This window comes from Neopelma chrysocephalum, unplaced genomic scaffold, assembly GCF_003984885.1.
Source record: "Neopelma chrysocephalum unplaced genomic scaffold, ASM398488v2 Primary Assembly neopelma1_22, whole genome shotgun sequence".
NCBI lineage: Eukaryota > Metazoa > Chordata > Aves > Passeriformes > Pipridae > Neopelma > Neopelma chrysocephalum.
The window spans coordinates 609796-629783 of record NW_020897689.1 but is presented as its reverse complement, the minus strand read 5'-3'; the positions used below and the strand labels follow the sequence as shown (position 1 = coordinate 629783).

Below are 19988 nucleotides of genomic sequence, written 5' to 3'. Positions count from 1 at the left end.
AAATATGGATTAATAAGAGGTAATATTTATTATTTATGAACCTTGCTGTAGGAGTGGTTTTCAATGTAACATTCTGACCATTTTTACATAAAGGAAAAGCCTGAAACCTTTATGAGTCACAAAACTAATTCTCCCCATTTAAAATAGCAGTGGTCACCCTAGAATAATAAGTCATCTTCACTGTAAATGAGATTTGCACTCAAGTCTCTGGCCATTTTGCTGTCTCTGACATCAGCAAGGGGAGGATCTGACTTCTGAATTTCTTCACCAAACCAAACGGATAGGCAGTCTGCCATGCTGCATGCATCCCAAGCAGCCTTCAACTCCCTGAAATTTTAATGACTACATAACAATTTTAAAAAACACATAAGGAGCTTGCCACTGCTCCTTTTACTGGCAACTATAAATACTTCAAGAGTAATTTCAGACAATACGAAGGCAACGTGAGCTGTCCTCAGCTTTCAAGCTTTTATATAAGATGGTTTTAAGAAAACAAAGTGAGGCCCAAACGAATGATTTTTTTGTTTATTTCTACTTCAGAGATACTGCAAGATTAAAAGACATCTTTGTTTTTGTGGTACCCTTCACTGTTTTTTCACCCCCTTTCACTTCCCCTCTAGGAATTCACCTTTGAAGGTTTATACTCTCAGAGAAACACACGTGTTTCAGCAGTGGCTGAAAATAATTAAAACACATAATAGCTTGCCTACTATCATCTTCAACTACCAACAGTATTTTGTGAGATAAAAACTAGTTTGAATGTCCATTCAAGGTCTGGCTACGGGAATGTTTGAATCCCAGTTCACTAATCTTGATGTATACATAGCATTTTGTACATCAACAAAAAAAAAGAAAATGAAGCAGCATTTCTTTAATGAAATAGAAAACATATAATGAATGATTGTAAAAATACCAATAAAAAATAAGAATAGGAACTATATAGCACAATGATTGCATTTTGAACATTATTGGTGCAATACAAATGATTAATAACAGTGATAAAGCTTAAAATGTGAACCAGTGAACACTCAAAAGACATACATATGTTCATGCACACAAACTTTCTTAGCAGTGATATTTGATAGTATGTCTGTATTCTTCAACAGTAAGTTACCTAACAGAGAGCATTTAAAAGAAATAATCACTGAAATGACTGGTTCTGTAGCTGAAGTATTACTAGTCAGTTGAGAGAAAAGCAAGTAAAACTTCAGGATAGAAAAGAACCACTACAAATGTAACACTATTGTACCAAGTCTTCAGCATCTCTATATGTGCTCATCCTTAATTGCAAATAGCTATCTACCTTAAAAATAATTCCTTTTTCATTTGTTTTGTTGGATGCAATGAAGTTCATAATCTGAACATTTTGGGTATTTTGGAAATAACTGCTGTTGGTTATTTTAATTGGCTTTTTTTGGTATACTGCTGAAGTACAGTAGTTAAGGTCTATCTGTATAGCAGCAGAAGAAGCCTGCAACCAGAACTGCAAGAATAATGCAGTTGAATTCTTCAACCATACTTCAGCCAACAGAAAGAATTTAGAAATCTTTACCACCGCTACTAAAAAAACCTTGCACAAACAAAAAAATTGGAAAACAAATTCATGTTTTATTGATAAGTCTTACAGCAGTCTTCACCATTCCTCTGGAAAGTCTCTCTCAAAGGATGAGACTGTTATTTCAAAGGAAAGAGTACCCTACCCATGTTGCTTCTTGCAGAATCTACTTTTGCTTTATTTCAGGATTTATTTATTTTTCTTTTAATAAAAGGAATTTAACATTTCTTAATTTAACCTTGAAAGCAGCAGAGGTGATTTAAATTCAATTAAATTTGGGAAAATTAATCAAAAAATCAGGATCCATAACTCCAGCTGGAACAGATACTAAAATAATCTTAACTTTCTACATAAGGACAACAAACGCTGTACCACATTCCAAGATTCAAATCATAAAGGAACTACAACTTTTATTCTGACATAAATCAGACTGTTTCACAGCTTCACGTAAGCATTAGGAACAAAACACATATTGTTACTTCCACTAAGTGCCCTTTGCACTCTAGGGAAAGGAGTTCGCTCTGTTGTTTGATAGCTATACAGTACCTACAAATTCCATGAAATTAGCTCTGCACTTTTTTAACAAAAGCAATACACAGGTAATAGTTCATATGAATTTTGAGTGTATTCCCCTCAATGTTTCAAAATCTTAAGGCAATATATTATGAAAAAAAAATTTCATCAACAGCCCTGATTAGTTCCACTAAATTTCAAGAACATGAGACACACAAGTTATACAGGAGGCCACCTCTGCTCCCTTTGTAATGGCTGAAGAAAGATATGTAATGGTAAGGAATGCAGATCACCTCCGGCAATATTGCTTTCTTGTTATGCTCCTAAACCTCTTCAGGGTGCCTAAAATTTGGTGGGAATATTTAGGCCTAAATATTTGCATTTGCTCCTTTACCAAAAATCTACATACTTTTGCTAAATGTTTTTAAACATCTGAAGAGTTGAAAAGATTATCATTAACTTTACTCACAGCCAGGAACAAAGTGAAAATTTCAAGAGTTGCAAAACCTGAACAAGATTTTTAAAAAAGACTTTGTATTTATGTAAAATTGCTTTCTGTAGTGGGTTTCTGTGGCTGGGTTTTGGTAGCGGGGGGGGCCTACAGGGGTGGCTTCTGTTGGAAGCTGCTAGAAGCTTCCCCTGTCCTGTGGAGCCAATGTCAGCCAGCTCCAGGATGGACTTACTGCCACTGGCCAAGGCTGAGCCAATTAGGAGTAATAGTAACACCTCTGTGATAACATATTTAATAACAAAAGATTGTTGCACAGAAGAAATTCCAGCCAGGGAAGAGCGGAGTGAGAACATGGGAATAACAACATAGACACCAAGGTCAGTGCAGAAGGATGCGGCGGGCACAGGAGAAGACTGGGAGAAGTTCCAAAGATGGCGAGAAGTGTACGAAAGATGACAGAGGCACGTGGACACTTGCTGATGCCTTAAAACCTCGTCATTACAGACAAGAGAAACTAACTTTACTAAAGGACAGTTATAAAATTGTTAATGAATGGTTTGAAAAGCTTTGTACCCCAGTTTTATCGAATTCTAATATGTTTATTCCCTTATGTTCTATTCCTTGTTTCTGATTGGCTAGAATGTACTGCATTGCAGTATTTCCTTATTTGGTATTGTTCCTCCCCTAAATGCCTTTATTTGGACATTTCTCCTCTCCTATACCCTAATAAGGCCTGAGCTCCTCCTACCCCTTCCATATATGGTGTCTCCACTCCCAGTTCTGGAACCTTCCCCATCCTACCCTATATAAGTGAATTCCTGACAAGAATAAAATGTGATAGCTCGGAGCAGCCTTCTACTTCGCTCGAACCCCTTTGTGCTGTCACGTGATCCTTTTCCCATTTCGGACCGCGGTAGAAAGAGGGGAAGGAGGTGCTCCAGGTGTCGGAGCCGTGGCCCCTGCAGCCCGTGGTGCAGACCATGGTGGAGCAGCTGTGCCCCTGCAGCCCATGGAGGACCATCGGGGTGCAGAGACCCACCTGCAGCCCATGGAGAAGCCCATCCTGGAGCAGGTGGATGCATGAAGGAGGCTGTGACCCCATGGGAGGCCCAAGATGGAGCAGGGTCTGGCCGGAGACCTGTGGCCCGTGGAGAGGGAAGCCCATGCTGGAGCAGGTTTTTCCCGGGTAGGACTTGTGGCCCCTGTGGGGAACCCACACCAGTACAGCTCATTCATGAAGGACTGCACCCCATGGAGGAGTGAGCCACGGGACAGCAGTTTGGGAAGAACTGCTGCCTGAGGGATGGACTCACGCTGGAGAGGTCCATCAAGGACTGTTTCCCATGGGAGGGACCCCTCGTGATCAGGGGAAGGACTCCTCTCCCTGAGCAGTGGCAGAAATAACTACTGACTGCAACCCCCATTCTGTGTCCCCCTGCACCGCTGGGGGGGAAGAGGGAGAACATGGAAGGAAGGAAGGGTGGGGGGAAGGTGTTTTTAAGACTGTTTTATTTCTCACTCTTTGGCTCTTATCCTGTTAGTAATAAATATAAGTACTATCCCCACTTTGAGTCTGTTTTGCCTGTGAAGGTAATCAGTAACTGACCTCTCCCAGATCTTATCTCTACTCATGAATTCTTAGCTGTTTTTTTTCTCTCCCCTCTGTCCAGTTTCAGAGGGGAGAGTGAAAGAGTGGCTTTAGTGGGTACCTGGTATCTGGCCAGGGTCAACCCACTACACTTTCTTAAGCAAAAACAGGTTATTAAAAATGGCAAAATATTCCTTCCATTCCTGGTAGAATATAGTTCGTCACAGCTTCTACAGGAAGAAGAATCAAAATGTACTAGGCCAAAGCTCACTTAATAAAAACATTAGTTATACGGAAGATACCTATTTAGCAATTGGTGTTATACTTGTAATAAAAAAGTATGACATTTTGCAGAAGAATATTCTTATTTGTAATGATTCTATGTACCTTATGTTTACTTTTCATTATTAGGATGATATTTGTCTTCAGAAAAAAATTCCCTACTCACTTCAGATATGAGTAGAGCTATACCATCTGTGAAACATATTTAATATGAAGATAGATTTTCATCTAACAAATTTAAAATTCCAAACATTCAAGGATGAACTTTTTTTTCATTTTTATGAATCTATGATGGCACTGATGTCTCAAGAAGATATCCTTAAAGAAGTTCATCAAGGAAAAAAGTATACATGTGGTTCAATTCTGCCTTGACAGATAGTTCAAAATGCAGTACTTCCCAGAGCAATATCTGCTAAAGTGAAAATTACACAATAAATGACACTATATGCAATATTTCAGAATAACATTCTTCAAAATAACAGAATCTGTCTAAACTTCCTTTTTTTGAGGGGGAGGGAGGCGGGGTGCAGAAGGTGCAGGGGACAGACACAGGACTATGGTAGAAATCAGAGCTAAAAAGGGTAGAAAGAGAATAGACATCCAGACTATCCCAATGCCCAGAGGCACATCTGCCAAGGATGGATACAGCTTCCATGGGAGCAACCACAGATGCTGTACAGCCACCTCTTGTGGTATGAGGGGAAATGCCGAGAACATCACCACCACCTCAACTGCACAAGACAGAAATGAAGCACACACCCTCTGCCACCAGAGTTAAAAGTTCATCGAATCAAGAGCAACAATGAGAAACAATTATTTGCTCCACCTCAGTAATTGAAGCGTCAAAAGTGAACATTCTGAAGTTCAGTTAAATCCAGGCAGTTTTACTCCCTCTCTGATGCCCACCATACACCCCTTCAGCACTCATTTCCTCTGATGAAGTAGGGAATAATTTAAATAAGAGGTATAAAGCTAGAGGTCATAGACCTTAAATTTCAAAATCAGCTAAGTCTGCCTAAGCACTTCACTTCTAATATGTTATGAAGTTGAATTTAATAGAATCCTACATGGTTTTACTGAAGTCTTATTCCAAACCAAGAAAAAAAAAAAAGGTGTTATAGCAAGGAAAGAGTGATTTCCCTTCTTTAAATGAGAAAATAACTTCTCTATTCTCCTCTCCCTTTAATTTTGGGAACTGACAAAAATTCCATTTTTCCTAGATACTTCTTTCCTGGGACTGCCACGAGATATAGTTTGCTATAAGCCTGAGTGCTTTAATTATATACACTTGTTAATTTCTCATTTGTACGTTTTTAAGCTTAGGCTCATTTTGATGGAAATGAAATTCTGGTTCTTCCTTAAGTGAGAAGAAATACTTAGGGAATAATTATTCTTCCCTTTAGTATATTCATCTTAAACTACAGTTCACGACCATCCAGAGGACAGTCGGTTTCACAAAGTTTTCAGTATTGTAAAATGGGATAATGACCTTCAGTGAGAATAAATCCTGTAACTTCTTAAGTTATTCACACACACAAAAATTGATCATGCATTTTGTTTATATTGTGCCTTTCTTTTCCCTTGCATTATCTTGGACTATTTAAACCACAAGATTTCTGAGTGAATTATATAAAAACTGAAGTAGTTTTTCTGAAGTAATACATCAAAACAAGACAGTTTGAAACTGCGGAATTTTTCCTTTCTTCTCACGCCGTTTTAAAAAAATGCTTTTTGAAGTATGTTAGGCTAAGTTTCAGCTTAATTTTTCCCCATTAATTCTAATATTGATATTCCATCTATTTTGACTCCATTTTCATTGAATTTGTCTATCATTCAAGCAGAAACCCAACTCTCAGCAAATAAAATCAACCTAATAACTGAAAACCAAAAGAGAAAACAGCCACAAATAAGCCACACAGGCACAAAGGCGGGAAACAGACAAATATGCCCTTCTGTGACATATTCCACTGTAATATAACACAATGTTCCATCACGTGATTTCAAGTCATATTAATTGCTAAACTGGTCACCATGTTTATAGCCTAATGACTGCTACGCTTCTTACCCCGAGCAAGCTTACAAAAGTTGAAAGCACACTACAAATGACAGCAGCAAATAATACTTCAGTCCACGTAGACCTAATCGTAACACTTCAGCAAAATTGAATTATTAGTTCCATTACTAAACTTGGTATTCAAAAGGACTTAAAAGGTAATCTTTCTATCCAGTGTTCAGAATGAATGCACATTTTTTTTCCTTTCTCTGAAACTACTACAGCTCAATAAGTATTAAATAGACTGATCTATGAAGGAAGGAAAATAGTTTTATGCATTATGTTTTGTTTCACATGCTGTATTAGGCGTTCAGGCAAGCAACTCAGCTTAAAAAAAATAAATCTATTCTAGTCACAAGGCAAAAGAAACATGAAGTGTAAAGAGTTTTAATTTGGTGGGTTTGGCATTTATGTTTTCCTCCATTTTTCAGTAACTGATTAAACATAGTGTAACCTGTTAATCACAGAATGGGTCAGGTTGGAAGGGACCACAGCAGGTCATCTGGTCCAACCTCCCTGCTCAAAAAGTATCTTTCTAGACCACATGGCACAGGACTGAGTCCAGATGCAGATCTTCCCCATAAAGATCAGAAGATAAAGTTGACATGCATTTCATTGGTATTAACACAATACATCTTTTTTTTTTGTACTTTTTTCTTCTTTAAAATTGAGGCAAAACCCAGTAGATAAACCAGTAGCTAACTTAGTGTTAACATATAAAATGTTAAGTTCAGCCCTGGAGCACTTAATAATGAGCTTAACAGCCAGGCTTAGTGAACAGACCCATAGATGTTAGCAACAGCATTTTCAAAACCAAGTCCTACTCTATTGGTTTTGAAGGATTACACCATAATTGGGTGAAGAGTTTAATACAGCTTAAATAATATTGGCTCAGTAGTTTCGAAGTAGTTCAAAACAATAGGCCAAGCACACTCGCTGCAGATTATATCTAAATTGCTCAAGACTTGGCTCTCCTGAAGCCTACCTAGAGATCCCATTAAAGGCAATGATTTTTAAAATAAAGAATAAAGTAAGTTCTTTGGGAGCTTTATATTCTATTTGGGCAAAGAGGAGAATGTAAGATCATTCATATCCATCAAAAATCTGAATCTTGAACACAAATTGAACTAAAGGCATGGATCAAAATCAGGCTAAAACCTCTATGCACCAAATGAAAAAATAAGCTTTGATAGCCATCAGAAAATCTGGTAAACTGCTTACTTGCCTCACTTTAAGGCAGAGAAAAGCATGGAGTGCAGTTGAGAAGAAAGGCAGCGAAAAGGAAAATTATCAACCAGCAGAAAAGTATCAGTTGAAGTAGCAGAACGTCATATGAATGCTCGAAGGTGCTGGATGCAACTATTTGTGCAAATGTCTGCTTGGGCTCTTTTCACGGCTTTTCCCACTAATGGGAATGGGGTGGGAGGAGACTGCTACCCCATCTATTCCCTCTGCTCCTGAACAGTGTGCATGTGTCACAAGGAAGACATTTTGCTGCAGGGTTCATTGTCCAGAAAAACACCAAAGGAAAGGATGACACCGAGACAAACACATTGAAAAAAAAACATTACTGTGGATGTTTCAAGTCATACAGTACACATGAAATTCTACTTACTATAAAAGTATTAGTGAAATACAAAATTGAACACTTTTTGATGGGTTGATGCTTTAGGAGATGGCACATCTTTTAAGATCCTGGATTCTGACGTGTGAAAGGTTGGCCTTCTCTGGTCTAAAAAAATACCTCTGATTAGAGATTCCTATACCTCAAACCAGTTATGAATGGAATAGTTATGGGACTCCTAAAAGAGATTATTGGATGAGTAGCTTGCAAGCATTTCTTCAGGAACGGTAGCCTGAGATAAAAAGGCAGATGACAATCCACTCCACTCTAGGCATCTCTTTAAGCACTAGGGGTTTGCACATGCCTTTAGCTAGAGTCAAAGGAGTATGTGTGCTTCAGCACTGCCATAAAGAAAACAAACAAACAAAAAAACCATCACAAAAGCCCACTTGCAGCATTCCTGCACATTGGGAGAAGAGGGATGCAGTGCCTGAAATCTAGCCTTGTAGATGGCATAAAAAAACAACAAATAAAAACCTTCTAGAGCATACAGTAAAATGAATTCAGCTTGGTTTTGGTTAGAACAAACCAACATCACAAGAAACTGCAGGTCTGCTCTCTTCCTGCTACAGTTGCCCCATCTGGTCACTACTGTCCCAATAGCTGTACAGCTCCGTAACCAAGCTTAAAAGTTTAAGGAGAGCCGGGTCAACTCTGAAAAGGACTTTAGCTAAGTTGCTTCCACTTTTACTTTTTGAAATACTTTATCCAATGCATTCAGCTTTGCAGCTGTCCCAGTGTTTCCACACTGATCTATTTATTTTAATACAGTGAGTAAATGAAAATGTATAACACTTTAGTACATCTTTCCAGCTCTTCACTATTTTCAGCAATGACTGTGCTTAAGTCTGAAGGCTCAAAACCACACAAGAAACAAGTTTGGTCAGAGAGCCACTGTCCTGAGCGTTTTTCTACACACCACTCCATCCCCCTGAAGGTCTTCTCAAGATACAGTACATATTCTATAGAGTCCTTCTATGGTCAGAATACAGAATTGAACCAAGCCTATACAATATACATTACTTGTGTGCAATAAATGACAGAATGCAAGTGCTTTGAATTCTTTACTCTGCATATATGGCTATGTTTTAGTATGGTACCCACATTTAGATCATAATTTCCACGAGTCTCTATAAACATGCATGAAGATAAACAGGCACTCTTCCCATGCAGAGCTGGAAGAATTCATCCAGAAGTTTTGCTTTGCAAATTATTTCAGATGTGTTTTACTGAAGCCATAAAGGATATTAGCAAGTGCGCTGGGAACTTTTGTTTTAAATTATTATGATGTGTAACTCTAATAGAAGTTACTAATATTATTTAACCCCACTGATGTACTTAAAACGAAAATAGTCTCAAGCTCTTTTCAATAGATTTTGTCTCTATAATAATTTTCCCTCAATACCCTCTTCCTATTTAGCCTATTGGTTTCTAGCTTCATATACCCAGAAAGATAGTGAAATAACACAGGCTTTCAAATTATCCTGTCTTTCAGATAAAAAAAGTAAGCAGCTAAGAACGCTTTATTAACCTTTCCACTCCAATTTACAGAAAGATTCATTCATAAATTAAATAACGTCAAAAAATTCCAAAGAAAGCAACATCCACCCTTGCTCTGACCATCCTGTGATTTCAGAATTAAAAAACTCACTAAATTATCAGCTGCTGCAATTCTTAGCAGTTCCATTATAAGCATACTTAAGTTAGTTGAAACACATATTCTAAAAAGCTTTCCATGCTGCATATATATATAATGCATATATATATACATACACAACAAAATAGAAACAATGCTTTTCATGTCCTCTGTAAAGGGAAGAAACGATAAATTCACACAGATGTAGCATAGCCTCACCCAGGACACTCAACACTATGTATGTAGGAGGGCCTCTGAAGCAGCCACGTGGGTGGGAGAGGTAACAGAGCTTGCTGAGGTCCACAGTGGGTGAGGTAGGGCAGACGTGGGGTCAGAACGAACACAGCAAACCTGAACCCACTCTCAAGCCCACCTACCAAGGGCAGTGCTATTAACAGAACTAAGTCTGTGTCTTTCAGGACCTTCATCATGCTTTCAAATTTTTCAGGACATGGCTTTCATAGAAATAAAACTAGATGCAACATTCCAGCCCTGGTCTTATTAAAGGGATTTAAACCATGCTCCTACCTCTCTCCTCGCTTCTACTAGGCAGCATCAGCTCTTCTTGACACTGCCCTGCATTTGAATCCCCTTTGGCTACAGGAGCTTCCTCACTAACCCCCAAGTCTTCCCTCAGTCACAGCTTTACAAGATAAAAATCTTCCATTCTGCACACACCTCCAGCATTCCTTGCTCCTCCACATGCCTAGATAAACTGCACTTTAACAGACTCCTGTTACCATGATCTCAGCCTTGCTTTAAACTTCTTTTTTTTTTTATCAGTCCAGCAATCACTGAACCATCCACTGTTTGTCACTATTGTTTTTATGTTTATACACAGACAATTGACCAAAACTGCAAAGCACATCACACAAACACTGGGGAAAAGTCCTCAACACTCTCAACCTTTGACAGTGGCCTCCAGCCATTATTTCTGTGTGCTGGCAGCTCACCAGCTCTTTATCCATTTTATTTTACTGTACAGTCCTAATTTTTAAATTAATTTTAGTTGAGTAACAGTAAATCAAGGACCTAATCAAATTTAAATGTTAGTTATATAAATAATGTACTTTCAGTTTGACAGTCAAGACACAAAAACAAAACACTGCTTCAGGTTAACTATTTCCTTTTGGCAAGAGTATAAGTAATACAAAACTGGTCCAGCAGTAACTGATGCAATCTTAATTGGAGGCAACATAATCAGCTCCACACACAATGAGAGCAACACTAAAACCTGAACAAATCTATGGCATACATATTATATGAAAGAAAGATCTGTGGTTTTTTATATAAGATTTTAGGTATGATCACTTTTAAGAGCAGACAAAACCATGGGGTAAAGGTTTAAGTAGAGATTGGTACAGTAAAACCAAGTATGGAGATGTCCTCCACACTGACTTGGTACAGTAACAAATTGAAAATACAGGTAATTTAAAATAGAAATTTTTAAACATGTTCAACTTAAAAATACAGGGGGGTCTCATAAACAAGTTTTGAGTGTCTGAGAGGCTGTAAGATGTTGCTGATCCAGGTGCTTAATCATCTTTCTGCTGGAGTGAGCAACTTGTAAGAAAGGACAAGAAGGTGTAAGATCTGCCCCCAGGACCTAGGATCCCATTCCCAGCCTCTGCATCAGCACAAGTCACCCAAAAGAAATGTGATTTCAGGCAAGGGAAGCGAACTGAGGCGCAGGTATTGCTGGCTCTTCCTTACAGACTGCAGTCTGAGGGGTGGGGATAAGAGACCAGCTGGCAGCATCTTAAACCACAGCATCTAAGGCTTCCACGGCACATCTGTCAGAGCCATTTGTGAATAAATTTCAGTGTAAGAGTTTGTAGAATTGAGAACTTCATATGTAAAGATTACAATGAAAACACAATGGATAAAAGCACAAAAAGATACAAAGGCTGATTGATAATATAAATGTGAGAAGGAATTATCATGGGTAGACTTAACCTTTTCTTCATTTACACCACACAAGACAGCCGGAGAGAAAACAATTGAAACTTTGAAATCTGCTACGTTTTCAACCCAATCTGTTTTCCCAGTATAAAAACCAGTTCATGACATAAAAGGTTATTATTTTGTTCCATTATTTATTTGATTTCAATAGAAATACATGAGGATAAATTTGGTTTCTGGCTAGAGGCAACCAACTACAGATGACACAAATGCCACCTTTTATTTTGTTGTCTTACCTAAGACTAGAAAAAACAGCATTAATAGCTGACAATAAACTTGTGTACAAAATGGTGTGCCTCAGCTTGCCCTCTGGATTTTAACTTCCCAATACCATTCTCAATATTAAATTATTATTCTCAATATTAGTGCTAACCTCTGCTCTTTTCCTCTCTCACACTTGTCCTTTCTGCTGTAAATGACTTCTCACACCATAAGCTTCTGCTGTCAGAACAGTCTTTCCCCATTTATTTACTTCTCCAGCTCAACATCTATTCCTGGATTTCTATTGCACTCTTCCCTTCCTTTCCCATTTACCATCCTTCTTTACAACTGCTATTGGGTTTACATTGGCTAATTCATCACAGTGTTTCTTCCCAATTCTGCATTGTTTTCGATGGTAAAACATACTGAGTGAAGGATGATGACAAGAACAATCACAACACATGAATAAACAATATTTTGTTGACGTATGAATTATCATATTTAAAACTGCAAAAAGTCCTGGGACACAATAAACTGTATTGTGTAAAGCTCCATTGTATCACTGCAGTGTGTGGTTAGAGAGGCAGAATAAAACTTAAAAATCACTAATGCTGATTTTTAGCCCTGTGGCTAAAAAAAAATGCACAAGAAATGAGAAACAAAGGAATTAGCATTGTCCATGTCAAGAATGCCTGAAGTGTTTACTCAACCTACTCAACTACAGGAGTATCTTTGCGCAGCTAGTGATACAAAAGCACCTGGGATGCCTTGACATTTTCCCATGACCTTCAAACATAATTCTAACAAATAAAAATGTATCAGGAATCATAGGCTGTTGTAGATAATTTTGGGATATTAAAGCTGCATTAATTCAACTCCTATTTGGAAACATAAGCAAGAACTTTTTCTTCTTCTGTTGCTGTACCAGTGACCATCTATGTTTGTCATTATGTGAAACAGAGTTCCCTCCTCAACGGCAAACACCACAGTTTTTACGGAAATACCCTTTCTTTTTATCTTCTTCTCAAAAGGGAAAAAAATTGTTACTGCTTATTTTGTGTGTCAAAAAATACTTCAAGAATAAAACTGGTTATTAAAGAGCTGTAAGATACATAAGATATGTTGTACATAATACTGCAATAATATATGGCATCATCAGCTTCATAACTAAAAACAGTTTCACTGTGTCTGTGATTGATAAACTATGTAAGTATTAAAACATTAAAAATGTTAATCTTTGTAATAATGTCCTGAAAAGTTTTTATATTAATTTGAACCATGGATCATTTTAATATTTAATCATTACAGACTTCATCTGAAATGAGAATAGCTATTCACTGAAATGCGCTTCATTTTTTATTTCAAAAAAATGACAGTTAGTATTTATTCCTTAAATCTCTTCACATTTTTTCCTCAATCAAAAGTAAACCTGCAAGCAAATGAAAAAATCCACAAGAGCAGAAAAATTTAAAGCAGCATTTGTGTCAGAAAACATTGACGTTCGTAGTCTTGTTTCTCAGGAGTAACTGCATTACAACAGTAGTATTGTATGAGAGTCAGAGGATTGAGGGAGACTTCTACTGCAAATGGAAATCATTGGCTTCTTTGTTTATACCTTACAACCATCTATGTTGCATTTTCTCTATGTATCTCATAATGTGTAAACACAACAATTCACTTATTCTTCCTAAGCACTTAACACGGTGGCTCAGTTCTTCAAGATGATATTAAACTGGTTTAGGGTTTTTTAACAAGTAACCTAATTTTGTAACATTAGAACACTTTAGCAACATATAAAGACTTTCCAAAGTATCCTATCCTCATCTATAATTCACAGCTTGTCTTGCCTAATGAAAAATTTAGATTAATATGGAAATATTGCAAAGGAAAAAACCCACAAAGCAACTTCCTAGTTATGAGAAGAATCTCACAGAAACTCTAAAAATCTAACTGCAATAACTAATCCTGATGGTATTGATCCATTTTTAAAGACATTTAAAATTATCTAGCCAAAATTAATTCATGGTCTCAAGAAACTAATTTCACAGAAAAATCCAAGGAAAATATCTTCACTGCACTGCAAAAAATAAAAAAGCCTTGTCTTGTTTTCTATGTAGCATCTACTAAAACTAGAGGTTTCCTGGCTGCTGCAACAAAGTACACTGAGCTTAAGTTGCCCTTTAGACTGGGCTGTGGGATTTGGCCGAAATATTTGAATTAGGTAAATCCTAAAGATACCCTGGGGAGTACCGCAGGTTGACAGATTATCTTACATGACTAGTCTCCGTTCTGTACTTGTGACCAACAGGGAGGATTTTCTCGTACCTGCTACAAAACTGGCACACAAACTGGCTTCCATCTCTGAAAAGGCTGCAGAGTGTAACAGCGAGAGCTATGAAGTCACAGAATGGGAAGAAGTCAGTGTGGAACCTTCAAATGCATATAAGCTTATTCTGTATCATTCAAGTTTATGAAAAAAAAGACCAAACAACCAAAAAAGCCCCAGTAATAAAATCACTGCCTTTACTTCTGATTTTATGAAGAAAGTATGTATCTCCTTGCATATTACCTTTTGCTAAGGAAAGATGTATGGAAAAATCATGGTCATTCAATGTAATGCAGTAATTAAACTCTGGAACTCAGCTGCTCATCTGAAATAGTCCTGTTTTTATGTGATTTAACAGAAAGACATATACGTCTTTGTATGTAATTTGATACAAGATTTAAAGCTAATTATATGGGGAGTTTTACCAATGTTAACAGGAATCTCTGCTTTAGTCATTTGATTTGAAGCAATCTTTCAAAACCTAGATATCTGAAGAGCTCCCACATCTGTGTTGAAACAGTAACTGAGTATTTTCTGTATTGTTTTTGCAGATACAAAATACTACTTAAAGCAGACTAAGAAGTCAATTGTAGAACCTCGTTGTAATCTCTACTTGGCTACATTAATAAATCAAATTCACAGAATTACAGGATTGTTGATGTTGAAAAGAACCTCTTGAGGCCATCTATTTGTGCTGATCTATCCCTGCTCAAACAGGTTTAGCTAGAAGACTATACATAAATTATAGAATTACAAATTAGAAAATAAATTACGAAAGGGATTTACATATTGAGGGAAAAATAACAAAAAAGTGAGCAACTCACCTTTTTTTAAAAAAACTGTCAACTGTTTGCATTAATTTATTTCAAAGTCAACACTTTGTTTCCTCTGTGCTCACACTTATAGAACTGACCTGAAGTAGGCTTAGAACTTCACTGCTTCCATGAAGACAGAAAAGAAGTCCCACAAGGTAAATAGTACTAATTCATGATCAAAGATGATCATTCCAACAAAAAAACCTGCCAAATTTTTCCTTACGTGAACAGACAAACTATTTTCTGAACAATGAAGTTTGTCCCTAGCCTGTTTTGTGATTCAATGGGAAGTGATTCAGCCAAGGATGACATGCCAAACAGCAATACTTTAAAAATGGTTCAATTTTCCCCATATTTGTAGAATTTTGTGTATCCCCTAAAAATCACTTTATACAGTTTTCCACTATAGAAGTCACATATCAGCAGCAAAGGCTGGATGAAAGTCAATATATCTTTAGTAACAGGTACTCTTTCATTCTGATTAGCTATTTAGGAATGAGCCTGGTCCCCAACAGGGTAGAACTCAAAACCTGCAAGACATGTAATTGAATTACTGAGTGTGAACATGTGTGCTGTATATACAGCCCAGTTACACCATAAGGTCTTTCAAAGGGGCTTTCTGGTACTGCTGTGCTCTGTCCTCGTAACTGTGTAGGCTGATGGAAGGTGGAGCAGCTTGCGAGTCACACCAACACGGTGGCAGAATCCCCTGCCAACACCTCACATTCAGAAGTTTTGCAGCTCACATATTCTCACATAATTCCGTCCAGGATTTTCTGAGCGCAACCACGACCAGCGCACTCTGCAGAAAATACAAAGGAGCCCAATGTACCCGGAACGCTTCACGCCTGGAAGGTAAACACAGCTAGCTCAACAACTCCGGGTTGTATCAGATTTACTGCACACCCACAGCCGGCCAAACACACCCAGCACCGCCACACACCACACGTGCAGCGGCTCCGGCACGTCCCGGTCTCACTGAGCGCGTGGGATCAGCACACACAGAGCGGCGGATTGTCGAGCTCCAGACACCGCGACACCCCGGGCAGGCGGGGTTTCACACCAACCACATCCCACTGGCCGTCAGCACGGGCGGAGTCGCGCTCTCGAGGGAAAACCGCGAGCTACTCTCACATGGAAGCATCGCGGGCTTCCGCCAGCTCGGCCACAGCGGCGGGCCCGGGCCAGGCCTGCAACACGGCCCCGCCGACGAGACCCTAGCGGGGGGTTTGTTTCCCTCCAGTTTCGTAGCCTGGTGAGGGACCCAGCGCGGCACCACTCGCTGGTACGGGGAAAGCAGCCCAGGCAGCCAAAGGGGCTCCCTGCGGGTGAGGCAACACCCCCGACCCCAGCACAGGACAGCGCGGCAGCATTTCCTGCCCCCGGCCCCGGCTCCGGCCCCTCAGCCCGCGCTCTGGGGGCGAGGCCGCCCGATTGGCAGCGCACTCCGACCAATCGCGGCGCGGAGCGCTTCCCGCGGGCCAATGGCCGCGCAGCCCCGCGGCGGTCAGCGTGCTGGCCGCGCTGGCGGGCGCTCCGTGCGCGGGGCCAATGGCGGCGCCCCCGCGGCGCGGGAGGGGCGGGCGACGTGACAGCCCCGCGTGCCCGGCGGCCGCGGCCTGTCGCCCTGCCCTGGACGCGACGCGGTACCTTGGGCCGAGCGGCACAACTCCGCCTCCTGCCTCCTCCCTCCTCTCTCGGCGGGGCGACTTCCTGTGCTAGCGGGGCTCCCGCCACCTCCTTCCCCAGCGTCCCCGCCTCCCGGTCCCGCCCGCTCTGCCCGATCCTGGACCCGGCCCCGGCTCCGCGGCACCTGCGGAGGCGGGAGGGTTCCGGCCTGCCTGCGGCCCCCGGTTGTCTCTTTGGGTTTTGTGGGGAGAGTGTTTTGGGGGAGGCTGAAAGCTCAGCCGTGGAGTGTTTCAGCATATCCCGTTCACGCACTCTGCTCGCTTTTTACCGCTATTTCCTACTTGTGTCCGAATTGTTGCTCCAGACATGTAGAGTGAAAAGCAATTAGGCACCTTAACATCACAGAATGGTTCGGATTGGAAGGGACCGTAAAGATAATCTAGTTTCAGACCGCGATCATCACCATCACAAGCCCACTTAAGTGGGAATTTAAGGTCATAAAAACATAATACATGGCAAATTATGAACCCTGTCAGATAATTTTTTTGCCACCTTGAGATGATGCTAGGTCCTCTGCAATAGATAATTGCTTTACTTTGGTGCAAGAAGCAAGCCGCTGACTCTTGGAACAGCTTACTGATTAGTATTGCTGGTGCATGCCTTGGTTCCTGCAAAATGGCACTTGATAACCAAGTGTAACACTCCCCTGTAAGGAAAGATACACGAAAAAGAAATATTTGCATTTGTTTACCTCTGCAAGTTCGGAAGTGAAAGCCGTACCCAGCTGAACTTTCCCATGTTCCTAGGTGACATGCATACAGAGTGGAGAGCGAGCCTACAGAAGAGTTGATGACTCAGTTTGTATCTGGCACACATACCAAACCACAGAGTTTTCTCCAGTCATTTCTGTAGCAAGCTGAACAAATAATACAGCTTTCCTAGAAAGACAGAATGTCCTGATTTTGAGTGATGAGACACAAAATTGTTCTTGTACATTTTTTTTTGCCAAGAAATTTCACACTAAGGGTGTTTAGCTGCTTTGAACATGGCGGCTCACTGAACACAACCTTACATTTTCTTCCCAAGCAATCTTGCCCCCCTCTGGGACTGGTGGTGTCACATCCGCTGTGAGCGCCTCCTCTGATTTTTCTAACTTCTGTGTTCAGAATTCTGAACAATAATTTATTTCATTCATACTCCTAATAGTAAGCCAGGAATCATATACATGTAAAATATTTTAATAGTTTATTTTGATTTCTTGATTGTTTTATTATGATTCAATTAAACCCAAGTTGTGATTATGCAGTCAAAATTCACGTATACCAGCTATTTGAATGTGATTGCCGTTTTACACATAATGCTATATTCAAATATCCATGAGCATAATCACGACCAAAGTAAATAAATATAAAGAAATATCAGAATCCATGTTTTCAGTTACCTGATTTTGCATTATATAAACCACTGCTGAGGAGTTTGTCTGTGTGAGTTCTAGTAGCAAAGTACATCTGGTTCTAGTTGAGTTTCACCTAGTTTTACAGAATCACAGAATATGCCGAGTTGGAAGGGACCCACAAGGATCATCGAGTCCAACTCCTGGCCCTTCACAGGACCATCCCCAAGAGTCACACCGTGTTCCTGAGAGTATTGTCCAAACGCTTCTTGAACTCTGTCAGGCTTGGCACTGTGACCACTTCCCTGGGGAGCCTGTTCCAGTGCCCAAACACTCTCTGTGGAAAGAACCTTTTTCTAACATCCAACTTAAACTTCCCCTGACACAACTTCAGGCCATTCCCTTGCATCCTGTCACTGGTCACCACAGAAAAGAGATCAGTGCCTGCCCCTCCTCTTCCCCTTCTGAGGAAGTTGTAGACTGAAATAAGGTCTCCTCTCAGTTTCCTCTTCTCCAGGCTGAACAAACCAACTGACCTCAGCCACTCCTCATATGGTTTCCCCTCAAAGCCCTTCACCATCTTCATTGCCCTCCTTTGAACACTCTCTAGTAGCTTAATATCTTTCCTATATTATGGTAACCAAAACTGGACACAATTTCACCTAATCACAATATTCATTTCACCTAATCACACTATTAATTTCACTATCAAGTTATTCTTCTAAGTAATAAACTTATGTATACCCAGCAGCCTCGACACTGAATCCGTAAAGAAGTCATAAGGAATTACAGTTTCATGAAAAAGATTCCTGAGAAGTTTTCTCATTTTTAGTTTCACTGTTTCATTTCTTCATTCCTAATCTTCATTTTATGGGAAAAATGTTTCCCATTGCAAGGTTTCTTCTGCAGAGAAGGCATTCCCACTGTTCAGAATATTTTAAATCTCTCTTACAGGTATAAATACAGGACGGATACTATTACTATTATGTAACTATAATTGAAGTGTATGTCAATGAGAGAGTAATTTTTATTGATCTTGCTACACCCATCAATTTGTGTCATATCCCTTGAGCAGATGAATTTAAAACTCCGAAAGTATTTTTAACTTAAATGGTTTTATCTCACAAAATTTTGAAGAAAATGTATCAGGTATTGTTTTCAGTGACTCTTTCCCTGGTTTTTCTCCCATTTTTCATTCCTTCACAAGATCTTCAGCTTACTCTGACAATTTGACAAGAATCTGTCCCTTTTTGTTCTTGTATGCAGTGGTTTCCAAGTTTATGATTTGTGAATTTTTTTAATAGAAATTCAGTTAAGCCCACTGAAAGTAGGCTTCTTTATTTATCTTTTGCAAAGCTCTGAGAAGCAGTTCTTGAGCTTTTAGAGTTTAGTTAGTTTTAGACAAAAGGTTGGAAAATGATGCTCAACATCTTTGTTCCAAGTTGACAACACAGATACAGAAAACTATCTCCCCAAAATGCAACAACTTGTCTACTGTCTAACCTGATGTCTCCTTATGTATGTCTAACTACCAGATTAAGCCCAAAGATGTGAAAGAATGTTATTAATTATTTTTGTTCTGTTAATTTTGCCATCATTGAGTAAGAGTTTTGCCCCTTCTCTCATCCAGAACTGTAGCTTGGATGTTGCCAATAAAACAGCTATTTAATTAGGACTACTGTTCAGTCTGTCATTAAATCTTTCAAGGAATACCTTACTCCAGAACTTCTAAAAGGTACAATATTCCCCATCTAACAACAAAGCTAAAACTCTTTATGCTCCTGTCATTTCCTAACAACGTCATTTCTGGTGGCTTTGACAGATACAATCTTGCTCTTTTCATATCCAACCAGAATTGTTGCTGAAAGAAATAATCGCCTTAGCTCATCTCTTTATCCATGTAATTCCTCACTTTGCGTCCATCCAGTGTTTCCCATCTCTCCGCCCGCTCTGTGTACTC

General features: G+C 39.5%; 1 protein-coding gene across 4 annotated transcripts in view; it reads right to left on the bottom strand.

The window, feature by feature from the left end:
• The window catches only part of TRIQK (triple QxxK/R motif containing), a 62131-nt gene extending 45375 nt beyond the window's left edge, over positions 1 to 16756 (bottom strand). Inside the window, exon 1 of one of the 4 annotated variants that reach the window (XM_027678856.1) lies at positions 16657 to 16756. Coding sequence is in view for 1 of the 4 variants with exons in the window: in XM_027678676.1 (XP_027534477.1) it covers positions 14191 to 14224 (34 nt within the window). In the remaining 3 variants the exon portion in view is untranslated. Of the gene's footprint in view, positions 1 to 14138; positions 16221 to 16656 lie in introns of those variants that run through there. The other 3 variants (XM_027678676.1, XM_027678943.1, XM_027678770.1) reach the window with 3 other exon arrangements.
• Positions 16757 to 19988: the final 3232 nt, after the last annotated feature.